This window comes from Perkinsus marinus (assembly GCF_000006405.1).
Source record: "Perkinsus marinus ATCC 50983 genomic scaffold scf_1104296951238, whole genome shotgun sequence".
Classification (NCBI taxonomy): domain Eukaryota; phylum Perkinsozoa; order Perkinsida; family Perkinsidae; genus Perkinsus; species Perkinsus marinus.
In genome coordinates this window covers 160376-181415 of record NW_003209345.1, presented here as the reverse complement: position 1 = coordinate 181415, position 21040 = coordinate 160376, and the positions used below count along the sequence as shown (strand labels likewise).

Below are 21040 nucleotides of genomic sequence, written 5' to 3'. Positions count from 1 at the left end.
GTGATGTACAAGCTACGATGTCACAACAACGTATCACTGCAGGCAGAGTGGTCCTTGACGTTGATTGAGGCCTGATCCCTCTGGGCTGTTCAGTTCATTGGCGTTCAGTTCAAGGGAGTTGGTGCATACAGGCTAACTATTATTCGCTGCTTGCCGCTATCAGCTCTTCAATTCTCAATTATGACCCTCCGAGAATCCTATGGCCCTACTACGGCGGTGAGGGAGAGTCGAGCGTTGGATAAGACACCTATAGTGAGTCTGAGCAGGTGCTCTCGGAGTTGACGTTCTTTATTGCAGGCTTACAGCTCGGGAGGCGAGTCGTCGAGAGATAGCACGATTATCCAGAGTTCGGATAGCAAGCAGGTATGGACAGGTTCCCTCTGCTACTGCCGTTCTGAGTGTTGTCATTCAGATGAGCAGAGTTCGCACCATAAAGGAGGTGGTTACTGGCATTTATCGCGAGGCTGATGGCACTGTCATTACACTGAAGAAAATTCAACGGCTTGGGTTCGATTCCGAGCATATCATCACTCAGCATTTTGAGGAAGCGTAAGGCGACAACTATGTCGCTACTGATTCATCGTGTGTATGTAGGTACGGGATTCTTCCCAGCCGAGTTGAGGTAGTTCATTCACGTCGCCACTCGAAGTCTCATCATACTGTTGGAGCTCTTCGTTCGCCCAACATCGCTTATGCGGTATTCACTGATAAGGCTGCGGTGGATGCCATCATGGGTTATGCCGCGGCTAGGACTGAGAATATTGGAGGTAGACTGTCAAGGCGCCTAGTCTAGTTGTTTCAATGCCTGCTTCCTTAGGCCTGGAGGTGTCACTTCAACGCTTCTTCAAGCGTGATAAACGTGAAGGGTCCCCGATGAAATCGGCGTCCCATGATACTGCTGTTTCAGCGGACCGTGTCCCGTATTCGTACACCGGTAGCACCAGAGTCTCATTCGAGACTATGCCTGCGACTTTTAGTGAGTTGATGGAGGACTCAATGCTGAAGGAAGCTGCCCAGCAGTGCCCTATGGTTCAAGCCGCTGCTGTCGATCCTACTTTGGCTATGGCTGTGATGGACTGGCTTCAACTACACCCAGATACCCTCTCTGAGATTCATCCACCGGTTGATGGCTTCAACTTCTGAATTATTATCAATATCTAGCATATGTCTTCCCCTATGCGTGTCTGGCTGCTGTGACTGATGGTAAAGTGTTGTTCTGCGAGTACCTGCATGTGATTTGAGCAGTCTCGCTACTGCTCTGATGGTACGGCGTTTAAGAGGCCGTTTAGACCATATAGTTGTATAATTGAAACGACCATGGAACTTGCAGAATCTGCCCATGTGCGTCCTTATTAAGCAGTGGGCTGGTGAAGACATCACCTGTCGGCACCATCACTGCATTAGGGTTTTCACTACTAGGCGGTTTATGATTAGGTTATTCGCCGTCACCCCGGTCAACGCCGTTTTCTGATTGTTGTTGCATCGGCACTAAAAGTAGCCAAATCAGACAGTGTTGTGCTATATTGAGTCGTTGATTCTATCTGTGCTCACACTATGGTATGTATGTGTTGCTCTCTCCTCGGAAGGAGTTCTCCATAGTTGTTGGCTCGGTTATCGGAGGTTAGCTTTTTTTGTAGAATTTGCCTCCGTCATCGATATTCCTATTCTTAAACTATCGCTTCTAAAAGGCCGTTTGGGTCCCGGCGTTAGATTTCGAATCAAATATTATCTCTGATGAACGGGGTTTGGTATGCTGCTCACGGCCTCTCCGCCCTGTCTGTTGGTGCTTGGCAAGACCCTTTGACCCAAAACAAATACTCTGCGAGGCCCAACAACTAAATGTTGTTGTCAATGTTGTATTGGTCACGTATAACTCCTTGTAGTCTTGTTCTGTGTGTTGCCTCTACATGGGGTTAGCTTATACAGTTAGGGAGGTCTGCCCATTTATTTTCTAGCCTATTTGCTGGTAGTCAACGCGTTGACAACAGCGGTTAGCGTGTTGGTTACCAATTGCAGGTTGAAGGTCATCACTATGTGTAGTGTGATGAGTGACTGCATATCACTAGATCTATGCTATGCATTACTGTGATATTGGTAGACAGTCATTGCCTCCGCTGTGTCTGCTAGGAACTACTCAGAGTTCTCCTCTTTGTGTATGTTGGCAATACACAGTTAGATTTTGAGGGAACCCAGTACAATCAGCGTCGTGTTAAGGGTGTTTTATGTATTCTTACTGCCTTAAAGCTCTTTTACCAACAGTCTCGTCTATGTCATCCACCTTGGACTATTCGGCTGGCGTCAACCCTCTCGCGTGCGACTACGACTGGCTAGCAGATCTTACCCTCCCTGGTGGGCTCGCTGTCTGCTATTGCTCATCACTTATGTTGTTGATTTTTCAGAGTTCCAGTGTGGGTTTCCAGAGGGCAGTGACGACTCAAGCTGGATGGATACCCATCCGTGTGACTCGCCTCTCAGTCCCTCCACCACTGCTAGCGAAGTCAGCTCTTTGGACACCGCCTTATTGATTCAGCAGCTTCTGGCTGCTAGCTCCTCGGCTGATATAGCGGCTGCTCAAATGAGCCAGTGTGAGGACGTTGAAACTGGCGCTACAGACGGCATTTCCGTAAGAAAGGTTTTAGATGTGTTGATCGCTCGCAAGGGTTTGTGTGATAGTGCATATTTTTCAGGATGACCTGGCATACTCCCTGCCAGCATTACTGGAGCTCATAAAGACCCAGTCGCCGTCTGAACTCGGTTTCGATGTTTCCCCTCTCTCCGGTAAGTTCGCCTTTTTTACGTCTATGAAGATTCTTTCGAACTCTCAGGTACCCATCTGGAAGACAAAGCTTCTCTGTGCTACACTGAGCAGTCATCTCTTCCTATTCACACTTTGGCTGATGGAGGCAAAGTTGCCTACGTACCCGTGTACATTCCCCCATCCCCGTCGTCTACTTCTGGTGACAGCCAACTCAGCTCTTCTGTGTTGACTCCCACCGTGGCTCGCCGTGAACAGAAGCAGCAGCAGCCTCGCAAGGCTAGAAAGCAGTCTTATGGGAGCTCTACGGTGAGTCTTGTAGCCTTCCTTAGTAATGAATCAAACGCTCCGTTTTAGGGGTCTGAAGGAGAGTTGAAGAGCCGTGGCAAACAACAGAACAAAGCCACTACCGGTGGTAACAAGGTACCGTCCTTGAAGGATGTCGTTGCAGAGGTCTACAACGAGCAGCCTGGATGTGTGATCACCCTTCGTAAAATACAAAAGCTTGGCTATAAGGCATCTCACATTATCAAACAACACTTCGCAACTAAGTAGGTTTCTCTACCTGGTTATTGAGCGAACCTGTTCACTTCAGATACGGTGTGAGAGTCATCCGTCTGCGTCTTGTCCATTCCCGTTCTAAGGGCTGTGTCGAGCGTCCTGGCCAATCTGGTCCCCTCCGTCCTGCTAATATGGGCTTCCTTGTTCTCGACAAACCAGCGTCTGTTGAGAAGGTGCTGGCTGGTGTCTCTAAGGATGGCATTGAAGTCATCAATGGTGTGGCTATCAATGTTCTGAAGTTCATACGCAACCCCTCCCATAGGGATGCCTCTGAGGTCGCTGCTCCTCGTCCCTCTATGGGGTTCAACGAGCCGACCAACTACACTGTGCAACCCTCTATGATGGATCAGTACAGCAACAGTGATTCGCTGTACTATCCTTCTGTTCATATGGACACCTGGGTTGCTCAGCAGGGTCTCGTTATGTAACTTTGACGACAGCAACTAGCGCTCTACTATGGTATATAAGACTACCTCTATAAGTATAGTGCGCCAAGGGTTTCATCGTTATACTGTCTCCTACGATGGGCCCGATTAAAACTACATAAAGGTGAATGTTCGGCAGAGATCCGTCGAGACTACCTATAAGCTATGGGTTGAGATTCTATTTCGATTGATTTTCCATTACAGTATCCACTCGACTAGAGTGACGGCATATTATGCTCAGCCGAAATCCACATAAATCGTTTCTTTCTCGAATACAGTTTTACGCCCTCTACGTCCATGTATCCCTAAATGGTGTAGTGCGAAGGCTCTCTGTCCTCTCCGGTCGTCGGTATAATATTCCAGTGATGTGTATTGAGAAGCGGTTAGCCCCATTCGTTTACTCAATTCACACGACGGCAATGGTAGGTAAGAGTTAGCATTGGCTTCGCATTGTTATTACCGCGGGTGACTATTAGGGCAGTCTACTGTATTTATAAATACTTAGTCATTTCTTAGTGTGCTCGTCTGCAGCATGTGTCCTATCTTATCTGTCGGTCTGGTTTACCTAAGTCTGTTCCTACTACTGTGTTTAAACTGGTACCATTCGGTTGTTATGAGCCTCCCTGTTGAATCCAATCGGCTGCGCGGTTGAGACGCCGAGTCTATGGTTATTACTCCAGTGTGTGCCATACACTGTATGTGTGTACTGGTGCTTATGTTGATACCCCGGACGGGCTGTAGCTGATGCTTTTCAGATAGTGTAGGCATAGGAGGCATGATGAGATGCGTGAAGAGAGCTCAGTCTGTACTTAAAAAGACGACTTGGTCTACTGAGTGCTGAGCCACCAATGAAGGCGGCATTCAAATCAGCTAATCTTATCAAGGCATCTTTGCCTTTAGCAGCAGTCTCGTTGAAAGTCGCTGCATCGCTTCGCTTTTCAGAGTGAGCTGCACACAATATGGACTTGTGTTGGTAAACATAATGTAGATGGTACGTAGACCAGCTCGGGGGGCTGCTGAGGGGAGTAGCTGTAAGCAATGTGATGTGGTCGCCGTGCTGCTGTTGATGCTGAACTTTCCTTTTGAGTAAATACTTATCGTCAGTATTCGCTAAAACTGGTCAGTTCACATCCTATAATGTTCACGTCGAGTCCATGGGCATATAATCCAACTCCTACAATATCCCAGTTCAACAGCTCAGGGCCCCGAGTGACGATGGGAACCATAGTTGCACCACAAGCACCAGTAATGGGTACGGGTAGTGTTGTCGTTCAACAGGGACCACTTGCGGGATATCCAGGTAGTCTCTGAGAAGCTCTCGCTGTACTCGTTTTAAGATGTCCAAGGCTGCGGTATGGACAGGTGTCCATCTCAGGCATAGTGCCAGCTACAGCTCCATTGACGACCTTGGCACCCGTGTACCCTACTCCTGTGGGGAGGTCGCCTTTACCTGTACCCTTGTCGCAGCAGCGAGTGGAAGCCCCTACGAACAGCGTAATGATACTGCCTGCCAGGCAGTGCCTGGCGACTGAGATTTCCCAATCCTTATCCCATGGGTTGCGGTTTTGGCCACCTTAGGTACACAGGACTAATGTTGCGGAAGCGCATGGAGTTTTTAGTGCCACTCCAGCTGCGAGAGTAGCGGAGGCTAACTTCATGCGGAAGATGGAAGAATCCATGCCGAATCTAATAAGTGATAGCAAAAAGGCTCAAGAGCCCCCGGTAGTGGTAGTAGACAGCGGCTTCTGGAGATTAGACTTCGTCTAGAAACGGATGCCTCGACCGAAGTCCCGCGCTGTCACACCCAAGTCCCGAGCGACGCTTCGTGGAAACGCGTGGCGGGGGAAAGGAAGCAGCAAGAGGCTGGGAAAGTAGGCCGTTGACTTGCGAAGTTCCCACCGCGAATGGTATAGAAGGATTGCTGGATTTCATACATTTGGTCAGATCTGTACCAAAGGGGGAGAACCAAGAGCTGACAGGACGCGTGGAGGATTGGAAGAAAACGAAAGCCGAAATTGAAGGTTCGTTGAAACGCTATTGTGGCCAGTTTTCGCTCCAGTGGGTGTTCATCTCAGCTTTGCAAACTCGATTCATAGACGAGGTGGAAGCACGGGAAGCTGGCCATCACACTTGCCAGGAGCTGAAGAGGCTCATAGAGAGCCAACATACTGCAGTAATCCTGAGCATGGGCGTTCGGGCGTACGTAGTAATCCTTAGATTGGTCATCTGCAAGATCGAATCCTCTCCACCCAACACCGCACATCCAAGCTGCAGGAGACTTCCGCTGTGATAGCTGACGCCATTATAGCTCTCCAGGGCAGGTTGCCGACAGTCTCTTTGGTAGAGCCTGGCTGTTATCATGTACGTATTTCATGGGTCTGCTCAGAAATCAGTGGAGGAGACCACATCCCCTGCGGACCAGATCGACAGGGCTATACTGGAGTACATCGACACACACCCGGAATTCACAGTAAGTATTTCTAGTAGTCTTCGAGTATCATTTCGAACTGCAGATAAGTGTTAAAAAGGCTGGTCCGGGGGTTTATATTATCGGCAATAGACGAATGCGCTTGACCACTCGGGGGGATATGACTGTTGTTCGAATTGGCGGCGGTGAGATGCAAGAATAAGTCCACGGATGCTTCTGCTCTCCAAACCAGGTTACTATACTCTAGAAGAGTACTTCGACGGCTACTGGAAATCCGACTGTCAAGCTCATCAGACCATCAGCGGCTCTTTAGCTGGTAGATGAACATTCTCTATCGTATTGTCCTACTGTGAGCAAATACTCTTCTGTTGTAGCGATGTCTACCAGCACGTGGATGGCACCGAGCGGATCTCTTAGTGCTAGGATCAGCGGCAATACACCGAGATGAACCGCTGAAATCCTGTCCACTTGCCACAGAATGCTTTTACATGACCTATGGGTCCATGCTTGAACCGTTCCGATGTTGCATGGAGAGGCTTGCGTGATCTAATCTGCCCGTGTGGGAGGTCGTTAGGCCGCAGCACATCAGTTCAACTGAAATCTCCATCGAATGTCTCTATCGGGATGAGCGCCCTTTTCCATCGATATTTTCTCCTGAGCTCACTGTAAGAAGCGCAAAGTTGTGATACAGTAGCCGGGCTACTGTATTTACTAGCAGTGATGAGAACTGGGGATATATGCGTTTGTGCGAGCTTCTCCAGTTGATCTCGTTGTTGCCCATCTGATTCTCAGTTCTTCACCTCGCGTACACTTGTCTATCGTTGTGAATTTTAGCACAGTTTTTATGCGTGTTGTGGTGCACTGGAGTACATGCTTGGAAGTTTCGATGAACTATAGAGGTAGAGGCGGCGATAGCGAATCTTTGTAGACCTATGGAAATCGTGTGGCGAACATCGCAATTCGACATAGCAACATGTATCTATTCAGTATCTTAGGCGTTTTAAGGTGGCAAGGTATCCCCTGTTATTGCAGCATCATGATTAACGCTTACCCCATGTCGTCGGTCTTATTACATCTCTTCACGTTGGTGGCCGCTGTTGTTGGAGGTGAATTTCCAGATGGAATGTACCGCAGTCATCCCGGTGGTCATAACTGGATCGATATGATCGCCAACTTTTCGGCCACGAGCAAGTCGGTATCGATGAAGATCAGATGCAGTCCGTCCGGAGAGTACTTTGGCAACGCCTTCAGTCTTAGGGAGACTCCTGAGGGTAGTCCAGCTGTTGAGTTTGACTCCTTCACCAGCAGTAAATACATAAACTTGCTGAAGACGTATAACAGCCATTGTGGGCCGTTGAAAGCTGATCCACGCAAAGATGACTTTGCTGTTTATACTATTTGTCGTGACTGCATATATACTACTCTGGATAATTTGGCGATCCTGCTGTATCAAGAATAGGTTTAGTCTTATACTCCCTGAAAATGTCAAGGTCTTCGATGCTATATAATTTCAATGTCTTGAACTGTTGAGGCAGTCATCGGAGTGACTTGAAGTATTACTAAGCTGAGAACTAGGAGTACATCTGAACCAGTATTTTTTTGCTGATTCGAACAGCCTGGACGTTAAGTCGCCGAGACCATCCAGTGGGTAGTGCGACCTTTTTCGCGCCTTTTTACGACGTTATCATGGGATAGTACATTGTGACCTTCTCGCCCGTTCGATCCTATATTCTTTTTAATCTTCAACTAGCGTTGAGTTTCGACAGTACGGTGTGCCACTTTCATAATGATGATACCACGATCCTCTTGGATCGAGTGAACTTGAAAACCAACGGTATCGGCGATACCCCTGCATCTGTACGAGGCCGCATTTCCCAGGGTTGGGTACATCTCGGGCTCATTGCGCATTGGTTCTGTTGCTATTTTCAGGGCGTCTCGGGCTGTCCATGTGTCACTAGAAAATAATGGGGTAAGTGAGGTTGTTCACTGCAGGAGTGAATGCATTGCAAGTAGCATGTTGTATGAGGTTGAGAGGCATCAGCGCTATATGTATGCATGGACGGTCATTCTTCCACTGTAACGGCTGGGGTCGCGAGAATCATATGGATCTCGCCTGGCCTTCCTATGGAATGCCTGCTGGATCTGCCAGAGTTTCGGAGGCCCGGTCGTACTGTCCTCAATCGGTCGTCGACAAGTCAGAATTTCTTTCGCCCTAAGTCGTGGGGAAGACTGTGTCGGAGGGCAGCGGTGCCTCCTGGTTGTGGCGTTGCACCATTGAGTATCCAGTGGACTCGGAGGACGGAACCGCCGGTCAATATCAGCTGTAGTAGGAGGAGCAGCCTGTGTCTGTTAGCAGGTGGAAATCACTCCGGACTTGGAAATCAATCGGCTAGTCGTACACGCTCCGATGCTCGTGTTGCGGCAGGTGACCAGAAACAGTTCTTAGGTGGCTCATACGAAAGTTGAATAGGACTTAGTCTCGGTCTGAATGTTTAACAAGTTCCTGATAGTTACCATTCGTCCCAACTCTGGAGGTTTCGATATGACTGATATTTCAAAGTGGAGTATCGGAAGGGCATACATGGTATTTTTTGTCCTTCCTCTTCGTGCATCGGGGCATCAACACTAGCTTTCTGTTGTGTTAAGTTGTCATTTTGATGTGGTGTATATCGTTGTTGAGGTTGTCCCATGAGTCTCCATTTAGCCAGCCTCATACCGGAGGAGATCAGCACGATTGGAGGCGAATCGGAGTCTCCGGTGGATGAGAATGACACGCGATTCAACACGGACAACGTCGATTCCGTGCCGGGAGCACGATTGGTCATAGAGGGAGGGCCCTTGGGTTCGCTGGAATATGGATGCTCTCAGTCGGCCACGACCCCTGGTCTTCGGCTCGGTATCCACTCGGCCCCTCCTAAGCTGTTACAGGAGGCGGGGAAGCTGCATCATCATCAACAACAGTCGAGTGAACCTTCGCCTTCAAGTCATCGTGGCTACAACATTCAATTCGACACGAGTGTGTCTGAGTATCCCTCCCCTCCGCCGGCTAGTTGTAGCCCTCCATTGAGACGCGAGGATGGTCAGTGGGCTAGGATGCTGCAGAGGAGTGTTGCTGCTCAGCTCCCCGAATTGCGGGCGCTTTGCCCGAGCGCCAGGCTACATGCATTGCCGAGGTCATTCCCACTCCGGCTCCTGTGCCAAGTAGCACCATCATTATGTGCTGCTGGTTGTCGCTGAGGTTATCCTATCAGAGGCTAGAGGTGTGCTGAGCGGGGGCGCCACGTTTAACGGCAGCCGGATAGAAACTCCGCCGGGAACTGAGGAACCTAGCATCCGAGGTAATCTGGGCGACCCGGCTCTGGTTCGGATTTTTGATGCGATACGCTTCCAGCGTCCGTGTTCGCCACTCTCGGCCGGATGCTCGACGAGGAAAAGCTGAGCAAGAAAGAGGTCCAGCTCGCTATCAAGCTCATTGCTGGTCCGAGAGGATATTCTGCGCGTGCCTCGGCCCAGTCGTGCGTGATCAGGCTCATTAGATTGCGCTGAAGTAATGTACCAGCTGATTCGAGCACGACCAACGATTGAAGGCCAGGCAGAGTTTGTGGGGATGTACTTATTAGGGCAAAGAGAACAGTAACGATTATCCCATTTGTGATACTGCGACACTTTTGACAATCTCAGAACCTCGCCAGAGCCCCATGTCAATAGGGCAACATCCCAACCACCGTTTGGTAGGAACTGGTTAAGTCACGCCTGGCGAACCGCACGCTGGAATTTTTCATTCAACCGTCATTTAGTAGTACAGGTCCAAGCCCGCATCCACACTGGATGCCGATGGGAACGCCAAACCAACAGATGTATTACTCCGGCTACGGAGGCTACCCAAATTTCCCTTCTGGGGACGCTATGTAGAGAGGACTATTGGGGAGAAACGAAGCAACCATTAGGAACGCATGATGCACTCTTACTCTTCTGGGACATGGGTTGTGTTATGATGACGGAAAAATAGCAGCTCCTTGTTTCGATCAAGGGACCTTTGGGTTATGAGCCCAACACGCTATCCACTGCGCCAAGCTGCTTGATGTTCGTATGCTCTCGCTCTCCAGCTGTACCGTACATTATCCTATTGTTATATGTTATCCACCAGTTTCACATTTCTCTATGTATGTGCCGAGACACATAGGCCACGATAATCACATTCCCCATCGCTGTTCACACCGCTGTCTCTCTTCGGCAATCTCGCTCGCCCAAAAATTATTCACGTCTATCCCACACGACTATATCGGGAGCCAAGGAGTCGCCCATTCTATGTCATGACTCTGCCGATTTCCAATGATGCTGTTGTGATAAGTGTACTAGCCAAGATTACCTCATTCGTATTCGGCAGGGACAGTTGGTTCCAAAGTTTTGGGAAAGATAGCGACGCTGTCCCTCAAAATGATGATCACCTCTCTTGTTCATTCCTGTTCATAGGCCGATCACAAGTGATGAACATTGACCATTTCAGCTAGTCTGTTTGTCATGCCGAATGTCACGGGCGTTATCTTACCTGGAAGCCTTTCGAGAAGAAGGTCGTCTTCCAGGGGGACGAGGTAGTGGATTCTAATGACTTTGTTTGGTACTCGGGATTACGAATCTTGCGCTTGTGGATGCTGTCAATGCGTATTTCTTCCAATGCCTCCTCTGTTGCAGTGACACCCGTTCTCGATCCTGTACGGTGTCTCACACCGTGCCGGGGTCTCACACGCGCGCCAGGAGCACAGGAAGGACGACAGCTCGGGATAGCCTCGTACACAGCTTGCTGGCTAGGGAACTTCCTAAGCCGAAGCGGAAAGTTTGGCGTCCTCGTCCGAGTGTGGTAATCCAATTTTGGGCGCTTGAGGGATATAACGCCATAGGTTACTCTCCTAGATACTACGAATGAAGCCGCTGAATCTGAGCGAGTGTATGGATGAGTTTTTCGAATCAGACTGCAGCAGGAATCCCATCTTCGAATATGATGGGGACCCTGATGACGTCTTCAAGCGGCATAGCACTGTGGATTGCTCTCTACTCGAGGAGGCCCAACGTGGGGTTATTGATTATCATTGACCGTTTCTCACGTCTATCAGGTATCTTGGATCGAGTACTAGAACAGTTCGGCTCGAGTGAATCGTACATGGAAGCTGCATTCGGATCTGAGACGGTCAGTGGCACGGAGCTACGGCATCGTATGGAAGAGTAAGGGAAGTGATCAGGCGACGACAGAGAGCTTACTGTGCGCAGATATCTGGCAGGATTAGGCTTACTAGGAGTGGTCGAGATTAAGGCATCCAATAAGCTCCTCAGCATCGCCAATGTCGTGAAGACTCCTCCGGATAGACACGTGTTGCATCTCACAGGTTAGTAGTGGCCTGTGTTTCCCCTAAGCATTGTCTCATCCATGCTAGATACACCGGTGCCAACAGGGATGATACCGGGACTGTGCGCTCATGAGATAGGGACCCACCTATTGAGGATGCTCAATAACGATCTTCAAGTAGCGATGGTCACCCTCTGTGTGGATCGCCGCCATCACATGTCCTCAGCCTTGGAGAGCCGACCGGCGTCTGTCTGGTCCTAAAGACAATCGTCCAAAGCTGGAGAATCATTTTGCTACCGAGGAAGGATTAGCTACACTAAACGCTCTGGTGCAGTCGGACAAGAGACCCAAGAATGCAGAGTGTATGTACCTGCCTACTGCCCCTTTGGAATGTATTCCTTGCCCTAGTATACCTGTGGTCCCCCGCGTTGCGATATTGGGCAACAGTGCAAGGTCAGAATCGTAGCTTCGTTCAGCTCTTCCACTTGTTACAACGCTACGTCCAGGATCCTGTGAGGCGCTTTAAGCTGTGCAGTAAGCTACGGTCTCGTCGTCGATGGTCCCGCGAATGATATTGGTCAGGTCGTGTGAAAAGGGGCATCCGGGACACTGGTATCCCTAGAGGGGCGTGTACGTTGGACCAAGCGTGAGTTGGGAATCGCTTGCGGTTCTTCGATCATACCACTCCTTGCGCACATCGTAGGGCTTTCGGCAGGTATTTCCTCGGCGCAGTGGATATCTTGCGGAACTTGGACTCCATTGACTTCGTGCTTCTGCATTGTGGGCTGCTGTCTCGGAAGGATCTCCATAGGGTTCGTTTCTGTGCTCGGAGACATGCGATTAGGTTGCCTCATTTTCTGGGGACTACAGAGAAAATTGCCAAGTGAGTTACATTAAAACTCCCAGATGTTCTGTGTTTCGATGCAGCTACTGATGTTTTGGAAGGTACATTGGAGCCTTGCGTAAAGTTGCTCGCGTAAACCAGATATCTATAGGTCAGGAGTCTTCCTCACTGAGTAAGTTCATCGCTGGTTTATTTCTCTTCTTGAGACAGTTGCTTAGGTGAATGCGATGCTCTGATAAGGTCTTACACTCTGAGCCAGACTAGGTCATATTTCCGTCGTAGACTCCTAAGGGACCTGTCGATGAGGGTGAGCTTGCTATGCGTCTCTCGAACTCCATTCGAGAAGTGGTGTGATGATGATAGATTCATTATGACCGATCGCGGCACTGGAGGAAGCCACCAAAGCCACAGCGTATTCGTCGAAAAGCGGGCTCCCCTGTGTTGATTGTGGAAGCCTCCGACAAGACAACTAGCGCAAGCAGCAGCAGTGACGAGGTATTTGAAGTCGTCTCTGATGAAACAGAGGACGACTGAAGACTCTCCCGTTGCCGTTCGTAGACCTTCGCTACTGTCTTGGTAGAATGCGCTGAACTATCTCTAATTCATATGTGTTCTCCGTGTTATTTTCTTATGTCTGTCAAACTCGTCTTACTATCAAGTCACACTGTGTCACTCGCATGCCATGCTTCTGCATGAAACTCTTGTTGTACTCTTGTTGAAGTGTTTTTTGTTTCGTTCGAGAGCGCAGTCTGTCAGCGGCCTCTTTCTTTAGCAAGGTTCACACTTCCATGGGGGAGTTTCGAGGACCATGTGTAGAATATCTGGTGCCAACTGCCCCCACACGGATTGGAGACATCTGTTGCTACTCCTTATTGTCACCGTTGGATTGGAAACCTCTCAGTCTAGTCTCGCAAATGGCCTGCATAACGAGATAATGCGCTTGCATTTGCATTTCTCGCAGCATCAAGATAGTCATGACACTCCGTAGGTGTCTGCCGAGTCGACTTACTCGCTATTCTGATAATGCTTTCGTCGAGCGCTTTGGCCTGCTGCAGTGAGCTTCCTCTCGGCAACGGTAGCCGCACATTGTATTGAATCAATAGCACGGGGATTCGAAATGCACGCGTAGCGAAATCAGCAGCGTATTTTGGTGAGAACTTGGCCTGGTTCACGAGTATGAGTGAGACTCTGCATCTGCATCGGCATACGATGAATGAGGAAAGTCACTCAACAATCAGGGTAAATTCTCTCAACGCCAAATGATCTCTCGAGCATTCAAGTTGAGACTCAGAATCGGTGGTTGATTCATGAATCATGGATCGGCATCAATAATCAGAATCAAGGGAAGGTCGATTACTGCAAGTAATCAGTACTCAAACTCAATCGTGCATTTACTTCCTTTACTCGACTTGAGTTATATTTCTCATTAATCCGAATCGGAGGGTGATTTCACTCGAAGATGCATACATAAACCACATATGATACCGCATCGTCACCAGCAGCACAGGCTATCCAGTCCCTCGCCACCGACATAACTAGACAGTCCGCTTCGACTCAACAAATCCCCGATTGTTGAGAAACTTGTCTTTGAGTTATAAAGAGTTCTATACAACAGCAACAGCACAATCATTATTTTATGGACAACAGGACAGTAGCCTCTACTCCAGAGGCTTCGGCCCTTCCTCCAGAGGCTCAGGAGCTTCCCCAGTCGGCGCTTCGATGAGGTTCTCATCCAGAAGGTACTTCCGAACCAGCAGCGCGGAGTTCCTAGCTCCAATGCAAGCCATCTCGAGGTCATCAGCTGTCCTGGTCATAGCAGCCGTACTGAACACACCTTCAGAGAGCTTGAACGGAGGCAGTTTATCGTTAACAGGGAAAGTGGGACAGTTAGTCTCAACCACGACAGGTTCTGGAGCTCCAGGGAGGCTGACAAAAAGACACGAAATATGCCCGCTACGAGACAACAGCTCGATGTTCCCCGAATATCGCGAGTTCTCTCTATCCATGATGAGGATCTTGACGTTGATTTTGTATGATGCCAAGCAACGGCGTACCTCATCACCAACTTTTGTAATTCCTCCTTCCCCAACTTCTCCTGAGCAGTGACCTTCCAGTTAGACACATGACCAGAAGCAGCTCTCGTCAGCGCAGTCTCTGCTTCCTCTGTAGTAGCCCCAACGGGTACCTAGTCCGCAGCTCACAGACATACAGCGCAAGACCCGACAACACTCACGACGGCTTCTATAGACGTCCACGGCAGATTGTTATCTGCAGCCATCTGCGTCGTACTCACGATGACTGGAACACGGCCGGCCCTATGGAACGACAATACACATCCTCTCACTGCGCTTGGATCAACCTACACCTTCGTGATGGAAGGACTCACAGTACCCTGCACGAAGTGATGGTAAAGTTTCTTAACCTCACAGTTGCAGTCATTGAATAGGCCGATGGCCTTGCCATCAGGACCTACCAACAGTATGGCCTCAAGGGCAGGACACAGCCGGTATTCAGTACCCTTCAGCGAGAGCTTTTCCGCTTCCTCTACCGGCATCGCGAGGACGACAGCATCGAACTCATTGGCTTCATCATCACCATCCAACACGAAGGCGCCGCTCTCCGTTCGTGATGCGGCAGTAACAGTCCGACCAGCAACAACCCTAGCTTTGCTGTCTTCCAATAAGGCGCTGGACACCTGACCACAACAGTTGTGAGGAGGACTCAAGGAACAAGATCGACTACCGCATCGGCACCACCGACAGGAGTGTACAGGTTCTCGTACTCAATATCGGCCATTGCTATATTGGCACAGAGGCCATTCACTGACTTACAGTCGAGACCATAAAGATAGCGGAGACCTGACATCAGCAGCACTACTACCACGAAACCATGAACCCAGGCAATAGAGTACTGGCAGTGCAAAGATCGTCTACCAAGGGGGCCTTGATGCAACGATCCGTTATGAAATAATCTCTGGCCTGGCACAGAAAACCCCATGACAATGCAGCACAGACGGTTACCGGCCTACGTCTTTGTCGATGATACTGGTAAAGTCATCGCCATCAGCGCCCATGCCCTTGAGCAGCTCCAGGGGCTCGTCGTAGACGTAGCCGTGTTGCTGCAAAAGGTAAATGTTAGAGAAAGACAGGACACCTGACACTGGAGTTTTACACAACCAATGCGAGGCGACGCGATTACATCCACTTGTAGTTTGCCTCATCTCAATAGGGCTCTGAATGCCGTAACGCCACACTGTCGAGAGCATGTCCATAAGGGTCCGACCCATGGACTGGAAGGAAGGATAAGAGCCAGTGTGGAGCATTATGCCTGATCAAAAATACTCTCAGTAGACCTAGGCAAAGAAGGGGAGGCACTTACTTTGATTGCCGGGTACCACCGGACGCAACGGAACCTCCATTTTGAGACATAGCCTCTTTATAGTTTGGTTGTAGTCCGCTACAATGGAGTGGCCGGCTTCATATCTGTGGTGAAGAGATGAGACCCCAGGTTCGATCCCGGCACCCTACTTTTCTCCGTCGAAATCCACAATAGGACCAGCACTTCCGTTGCCCATCTCGAAGACCGTCAGAGACACGTCACTCCCTTTGGCGAAAAGGGAACGAATATTATAACTGCCAAAATGATACGATACAATACATAAATTTCGAGCGGAGCGAAGCAGCCCTTACCATGTAGCAGCAGCGCCAACGCCAGAGCCAACAACCGCCACTCGGACCGGCTCGCTCTTTGCCTCAGCCATCGGCACTGTTACCCAATGATCCGTATCTAATTCCCATACCGTAAATTGGCCAAATCGTAGACAGGCCTTGAAGGTGTACTCACTGACTCGAATCTCCTTGCGTTTCAATATTTGCTTGATGAACATAAGAGCCAATACTATCGTTCCAAAGATGCATAGGGAGATCTTAGTCGAGACGCTGATGCTGGCCACAAAAGGTAGAAATGGAACCGGCATGGTTGGAGTTAAATACAAAGCTGAGGCGGTGACAGTGATCATGGTGTCACCAACGCAAGACAGGAGCAAACCTGCAGCAGCCCATATATTGCTGCTACTATGCAACATGCTTTTGATATTTAATTCACAAATGCACCGATTAAAAGTCGCCACTGGCGTAGCTACGAACGAGTCAACTCGAAATGCGAACCGTAACTTCAACAAATCGTCTCAAAGATTCCACCGCCCATAACTGGTGACAGGGTCGTAACTGTGCTGACCCTCCGATACTTGTCGATCTCCTTAAAACCATAAGGGCTGCTCTCTCCCATTGCACTCAGCGACGACAACCTAGTAAGACTACTTGGCCTTGCTGTCGCTGGTGATGCTGATGATGACCAGTAGTTCCACACCGTCGAGCTGAGTGTGCTTGTAGTAGCATAACCCTTAAGCCACCGTACTGCTCCGTTAGCTCGTATTCGGTGGGCGGCCACGTCATCGCCTGTGACCTGGGAGTTCTCCTTGTGGTCCAGCCAGAGTTGCCGCAAACGTTGGCCAATCTCCTCGGGGTCAGTTCGGTTTAACGACCGACATGACGGCTGGAAGGACCCAGGACGTTCCATCAGAACGAGTCCCAAACTTGGACGGAATTTATTAGCAGTAAATTCGGTGACGATGAACTCGAGATCGATAGGAGATAGTTCGCACGGCTCCAACCGAGGACCCAAAGACGCCCGCAGCTTCACAAAGTCGACAGGCACGCCAGACTCGAGTAGCTTCTCATATTCAATGAACAGCTTCCGGAGAGTCTCCAAAGTAAGTCTGATCTCATGAACTGAAGTATCAACGGCCCGAGCTTTCTGTCGCTTCACTGGAGGCTGGGCGGCGGTTCCCTCCACTACTCCGTTTTTCCTAGGCCGACCTCGCTTTCTCTTCGGCTCTGGAGCAACTGTTTTGGGAGGATCCTCAACACGCCGAGTCAAGGCCTCATCAGGGGAGGCCGTAGAGACATCAGCTCGATCGGGGACAGTACCATAGAGCACAGCATCTGTTCGGTTGGGATTACTGCTAGCAACCATTTGGAAGAGATCGTTGGTTCGGAAGGCTCCTCTCTGAAAACCCAGTCAATAGATGCAAAAACAAAACCGTGGAATTTCGATAAATTCGCTGACGAAAATGACCTTTCTATTCCCCTTACATTATCAACTCTCGACGAAGGACTGTTGATGGGCTCTACTGTGTGGTGTCTGCTATTAGTCGCTCCATCCCGTCGCCGCCGCCGCCGCAAGGACGCCAGGCCGATGGTCATTCTAGTTAAGAACCCTGATTATGTCTTCATCTCTCTCTCTCTCTCTCTCGCTCGAAGCCGATTTCGGCTAGGCGGCCAGCCAATGCTTAGCACACATCAGCGGCTTTTGAGGTCTTCGATAGTCGGCGAGGGTGACCAGTCCATCTCCGCAGTTTTTTTTTGTTTTTTTTTCTAGCATAATGTTATCAACGACGTAAGTATTCCACCCAGCTGAAATTGATGAAGATAGCTTTGAGGAAGAAAAGCTGAAAACGCACAACATGAATCGCTCCGCTCCGCCCGCCCACGGAATGAAGGTCAATTTATTGGGCTAGATCAACCAACGAGCGAATGGTTTGTGATGTGGTTGGGGGGTGTTGGATCGATTAATATCCAGTTACCATTTAGTTAATGGGGACTTTCCTGAACCCACCCGCCCACATCCGGTTTAAGTTGGTTTGGGAGGCATGAGCAGGGTTGTTCGGGCTCGAAAGAAAAAATTCTTTCAAGCGGAAATTTCCGGAAATTTCAGGAAAAATAGAAGTGGTCGAAATTTCCGGAATTTTCGGGCGAGGTCGTGGGTTCGATCCGCGGCTCCGCCAGTTTTCCATTCTTCGCCAATCCACGCGCGAGTCCGGAGAGGGAACGTACGGAAGCCACAAACGACCCACTCCTCGAATGTTTATGCGCATTGCAAAGAACGACGCAACACAACTCGTGAGGTATCGATGAATATTGCTACAGGAAGAAGTGACACTAGGGAGCCACTGCTAGTGGCCCACTAGTATTGAAAAAGGGCGTTTCACGCAAGTGTGGGTGATTTCGAGACGTCCTTCCCACCTTTATCCTGAAAGTTGCTGATTAACGTGTGATGGTGTGGCAGACTGCCACCGGCAGTCGACTCGCTCTGGGAGTGTCGGAAAGTTGTTGATTTGCTCTTTTTTGCCAGAATATCACATTGTCGCGGTGCAAACTGCGGCAGTTTGAAACTGCCTACGGAACGTGTTTCCGTCTGAAATTTTCCGAGCTTCCCAGTTCTATGGTTCTCTAAGTTTTTCGAATTCTATGGTTTCTCCTCATTTCTCTGTTCCACCAATGTGGTGGCACGCACGAATGCACGCATACCCAGAGCCTATGGGTATGCGTGCATTGACCGGTATGGGCGCGTGACCTGTGGTGCATAGGTCTTGAGCTCTGAATGACGTATCCGCATACATCTCTACTAGGCCATCTTGGACGATCCCTGGTTATGGTATCACCGTTTTGTACGAGAGTCAGTACTGGGTGATGACTCACTAAGTGACTATCGCAGGAAAAAATCAAGAGTTACACCCACTCTATCTAGACGCTGGACACGCTCTCATTGCTCATATATAGACATAACGAAGCCACTGCCAGCCGATTGTGGAGGATTTCGATGCAGCGGGCGTCGGTTCTTAGTGCAGTGGTTAATAGAACCATGCTCAACCTACGGTAGGTCACCTACCCAGGGGCGCCACTATCGCGCTGCTCAGCAGCGGCTGCTGACGCGCCTATGGAATACCGCGCGCAGCGCGGAGCGAAACGATTCATATTGTGTAGGGATCGCGCCCTACGCGCTCGCCCTTGTAATCGTTATCGTCTGATCACTTATATTCGCTCGCCATCGATCGCGCTATGCACGTATGCGCACTGTGTGATCATGAACTTAGGATAAGTAGAGTTACAACCCCTTTTTGATCCTTCTCACTCGGCTGCCCTTCCACGAAGGTCTGCCCTTGTTGTGAAGTTCGACTACGCTATCCACTGAAGTCTGGCTACTAGTTGTGTTGCCCAGTAACAGGCACAACATTCTGGTAGCAGCTCCTTGTTGATCGACGACGAGCCCAATGACGAATAACACTGGTGATAATCGCCCCCAGGCTGATGAAGCCGCCCCCTTGAGGATTAGTCTCTCGATGCCCCCTGCTTTCGACGGTATCTCCGGTAGCTTTAAGGATTGGCTAAGACGTTATGAGCAATGTGCCCTTGCAGCCGGATGGTCCACTCAACAGCAGGCAGAACGCCTTGGTCTGTACTTGAAGGAACCCTTTCTCTCTGGTTGGGATGCTTATGCTAAGAAGGTGAACTTCGAGGAAGACAAGAAGTCCCTCCTGAAGATATTTGATCATGTCCGTCCCCACCAAGCCCTAAAACAGTTCCAAGAGCTACGCTGGTCCAAGGGTCAGCACCCCGCTCTCTATGCTGCAGCTCTACAACGACACCTCAACCGGTACTATACCAAGGAGAAGTTCCCTGAGCTCTCTGAAGCGGACAGGACTAAGAACATGGAGGAGATGATCATCGACCGACTGAAAGCAGATCTACCCCCCATGGTCCGGTTCCAGCTCCTCTTGAAAGAGCCTAAGAACCTCAAGGAGGCCTGTATAATGTGTGACAGCGTTCTTGCCCTTGACGACGTTAACCCCAACACCGTGGCCGAGACACCGGCTAAGGTTGCCACCGCCGCTGGTGTTTTCGGTAGTCAACCGGCCGATGACTCGGCGGATACGCTCACGAAAGCTGATGCCAAGCGTATCGAACAGAAGCTCGACAGGATTCTGGGTGGTATGAGACGCAAGAGTGACGATCCTAAGCAACAGTCAGATACTAATGTCACCTCTACTGTGGCCCTCACTCGGCCTAGAAACTGTGGTATCTGCAAGGCCCAGGATCATCCGACCTACTCCTGCCCCAACAAGAAGTTCTCGGAAGGTTGCTACTGGTGCGGCAAGACTGGTCACTTGGCTAGAGATTGTTACCAGAACCCGAATAAGGTGATCCGTAATACGGCCTCTAAGCCCCCTGGAGGTTCCCCCTTACCGCTGGGAAACCCCCAAGGCGGTCGATAAGCGGCCCTCGATCGCCAGTACCATTTGCCCTTGAGACCTTCGGCGGGTCTTATGGCAATTTTCTTTACGCCGATATTTCATCTGACAAGGCCGCTCGAGGTCCTTGTCATGCTCTAGTTGATACTGGTAGCTGTTATACTTTATTAGACGAACGTTGTGTCCCGGCTGGTGCCAAGATACAACCTGTTCGTGGACTTGAACTTATTTCTGCACAGGGTCATAGCTTCGATTTGCTAGGAGCTGTCGCCCTTACTCTGTCCTTGTACGATTCGACTAACTTAGATAATCCTTGTTTACCGGAGGCAGACCCCCCGCCGCCGGGTCCCGACCTCCCTCCTGATATCGTGGTACCTATGGTATTTTTGGTGGTAAAGGCGTGTGTTCACCCTATCCTTCTAGGTAGCGACTTCTTGGCACACTATAGGATGTCTGTGGTTTATCAAGAGCTTGGCCCTCCATTACTACAAGGTGTCTTGAAGGACCGACCTATTCCGTCTGTAACGGATGCTGGTCGTGGGTACTCCGTGTCGGCTACTCGAAGGAAACCTGAACCCCTGAAGGTACCTACCCGTA

General features: G+C 49.9%; 7 protein-coding genes and 1 non-coding gene across 8 annotated transcripts in view; 5 read left to right on the top strand and 3 right to left on the bottom strand.

Annotated features, from left to right (window-relative positions):
* Positions 1-148: 148 nt before the first annotated feature.
* Pmar_PMAR016454 (hypothetical protein) lies at positions 149-2162 on the top strand. The gene is made up of 5 exons (XM_002777660.1): positions 149-252; positions 298-363; positions 413-549; positions 595-767; positions 818-2162. Exons 1-5 carry the CDS (start codon positions 181-183, stop codon positions 1141-1143), a joined length of 774 nt encoding a protein of 257 aa, XP_002777706.1. The 5' UTR covers positions 149-180; the 3' UTR covers positions 1144-2162.
* Positions 2163-2222: 60 nt separating this feature from the next.
* Pmar_PMAR016453 (hypothetical protein) lies at positions 2223-4692 on the top strand (the record flags this gene model as incomplete). The annotated part of the gene is made up of 6 exons (XM_002777659.1): positions 2223-2349; positions 2400-2623; positions 2688-2778; positions 2826-3064; positions 3113-3306; positions 3351-4692. 6 exons carry the CDS (start codon positions 2223-2225, stop codon positions 3742-3744), a joined length of 1269 nt encoding a protein of 422 aa, XP_002777705.1. The 3' UTR covers positions 3745-4692.
* Positions 4693-5078: 386 nt separating this feature from the next.
* Pmar_PMAR016452 (hypothetical protein) lies at positions 5079-5273 on the top strand (the record flags this gene model as incomplete). Its single annotated transcript, XM_002777658.1, has 1 exon — positions 5079-5273. The coding sequence occupies one exon, from the start codon at positions 5079-5081 to the stop codon at positions 5271-5273; it is 195 nt and encodes a 64-aa protein (XP_002777704.1).
* An 827-nt stretch (positions 5274-6100) lies between these two features.
* Positions 6101-12490, top strand: Pmar_PMAR016451 (hypothetical protein; the record flags this gene model as incomplete). Its single annotated transcript, XM_002777657.1, has 21 exons — positions 6101-6211; positions 6255-6354; positions 7165-7399; positions 8099-8178; positions 8874-8989; positions 9038-9248; positions 9290-9370; positions 9421-9507; positions 9561-9688; positions 9790-9900; positions 10677-10761; positions 11139-11237; positions 11281-11389; positions 11435-11550; positions 11599-11687; positions 11737-11872; positions 11919-12044; positions 12093-12156; positions 12226-12290; positions 12355-12393; positions 12438-12490. 21 exons carry the CDS (start codon positions 6101-6103, stop codon positions 12488-12490), a joined length of 2241 nt encoding a protein of 746 aa, XP_002777703.1.
* Pmar_PMAR016450 lies at positions 10176-10248 on the bottom strand. Its single transcript has one exon. It is a non-coding gene; the product is annotated as a tRNA-Met (tRNA).
* Positions 12491-13955: 1465 nt separating the features above from the next.
* On the bottom strand, positions 13956-16330 carry Pmar_PMAR016449 (Prenylcysteine oxidase precursor, putative; the record flags this gene model as incomplete). The annotated part of the gene is made up of 13 exons (XM_002777656.1): positions 13956-14280; positions 14409-14539; positions 14588-14669; positions 14718-14823; positions 14872-15049; positions 15097-15212; positions 15266-15332; positions 15383-15507; positions 15553-15681; positions 15733-15836; positions 15882-15986; positions 16044-16140; positions 16198-16330. The coding sequence occupies 13 exons, from the start codon at positions 16328-16330 to the stop codon at positions 14013-14015; spliced, it is 1641 nt and encodes a 546-aa protein (XP_002777702.1). The 3' UTR covers positions 13956-14012.
* A 339-nt stretch (positions 16331-16669) lies between these two features.
* On the bottom strand, positions 16670-17618 carry Pmar_PMAR016448 (hypothetical protein; the record flags this gene model as incomplete). The annotated part of the gene is made up of 3 exons (XM_002777655.1): positions 16670-16729; positions 16771-17421; positions 17508-17618. The coding sequence occupies 3 exons, from the start codon at positions 17616-17618 to the stop codon at positions 16670-16672; spliced, it is 822 nt and encodes a 273-aa protein (XP_002777701.1).
* A 1847-nt stretch (positions 17619-19465) lies between these two features.
* The window catches only part of Pmar_PMAR016447 (retrovirus polyprotein, putative), a gene marked incomplete at both ends in the record, with an annotated part of 6145 nt that continues 4570 nt past the window's right edge, over positions 19466-21040 (top strand). Inside the window, 2 exons of the mRNA XM_002777654.1 lie at positions 19466-20399; positions 20615-21037. Of these exons, the coding sequence (XP_002777700.1) occupies positions 19466-20399; positions 20615-21037 (1357 nt within the window). The remainder of the gene's footprint in view (positions 20400-20614; positions 21038-21040) is intronic.

What these genes read in the sequence shown, in the direction of transcription:
- Pmar_PMAR016454 (XM_002777660.1), top strand. Translation starts at nt 181, where the DNA reads ATGACCCTCCGAGAATCCTATGGCCCTACTACGGCGGTGAGGGAGAGT. An exon ending in CGTTGGATAAGACACCTATA is followed by an intron (nt 253 to 297) that starts GTGAGTCTGAGC and finishes TCTTTATTGCAG; the next exon opens with GCTTACAGCTCGGGAGGCGA. An exon ending in AGAGTTCGGATAGCAAGCAG is followed by an intron (nt 364 to 412) that starts GTATGGACAGGT and finishes GTTGTCATTCAG; the next exon opens with ATGAGCAGAGTTCGCACCAT.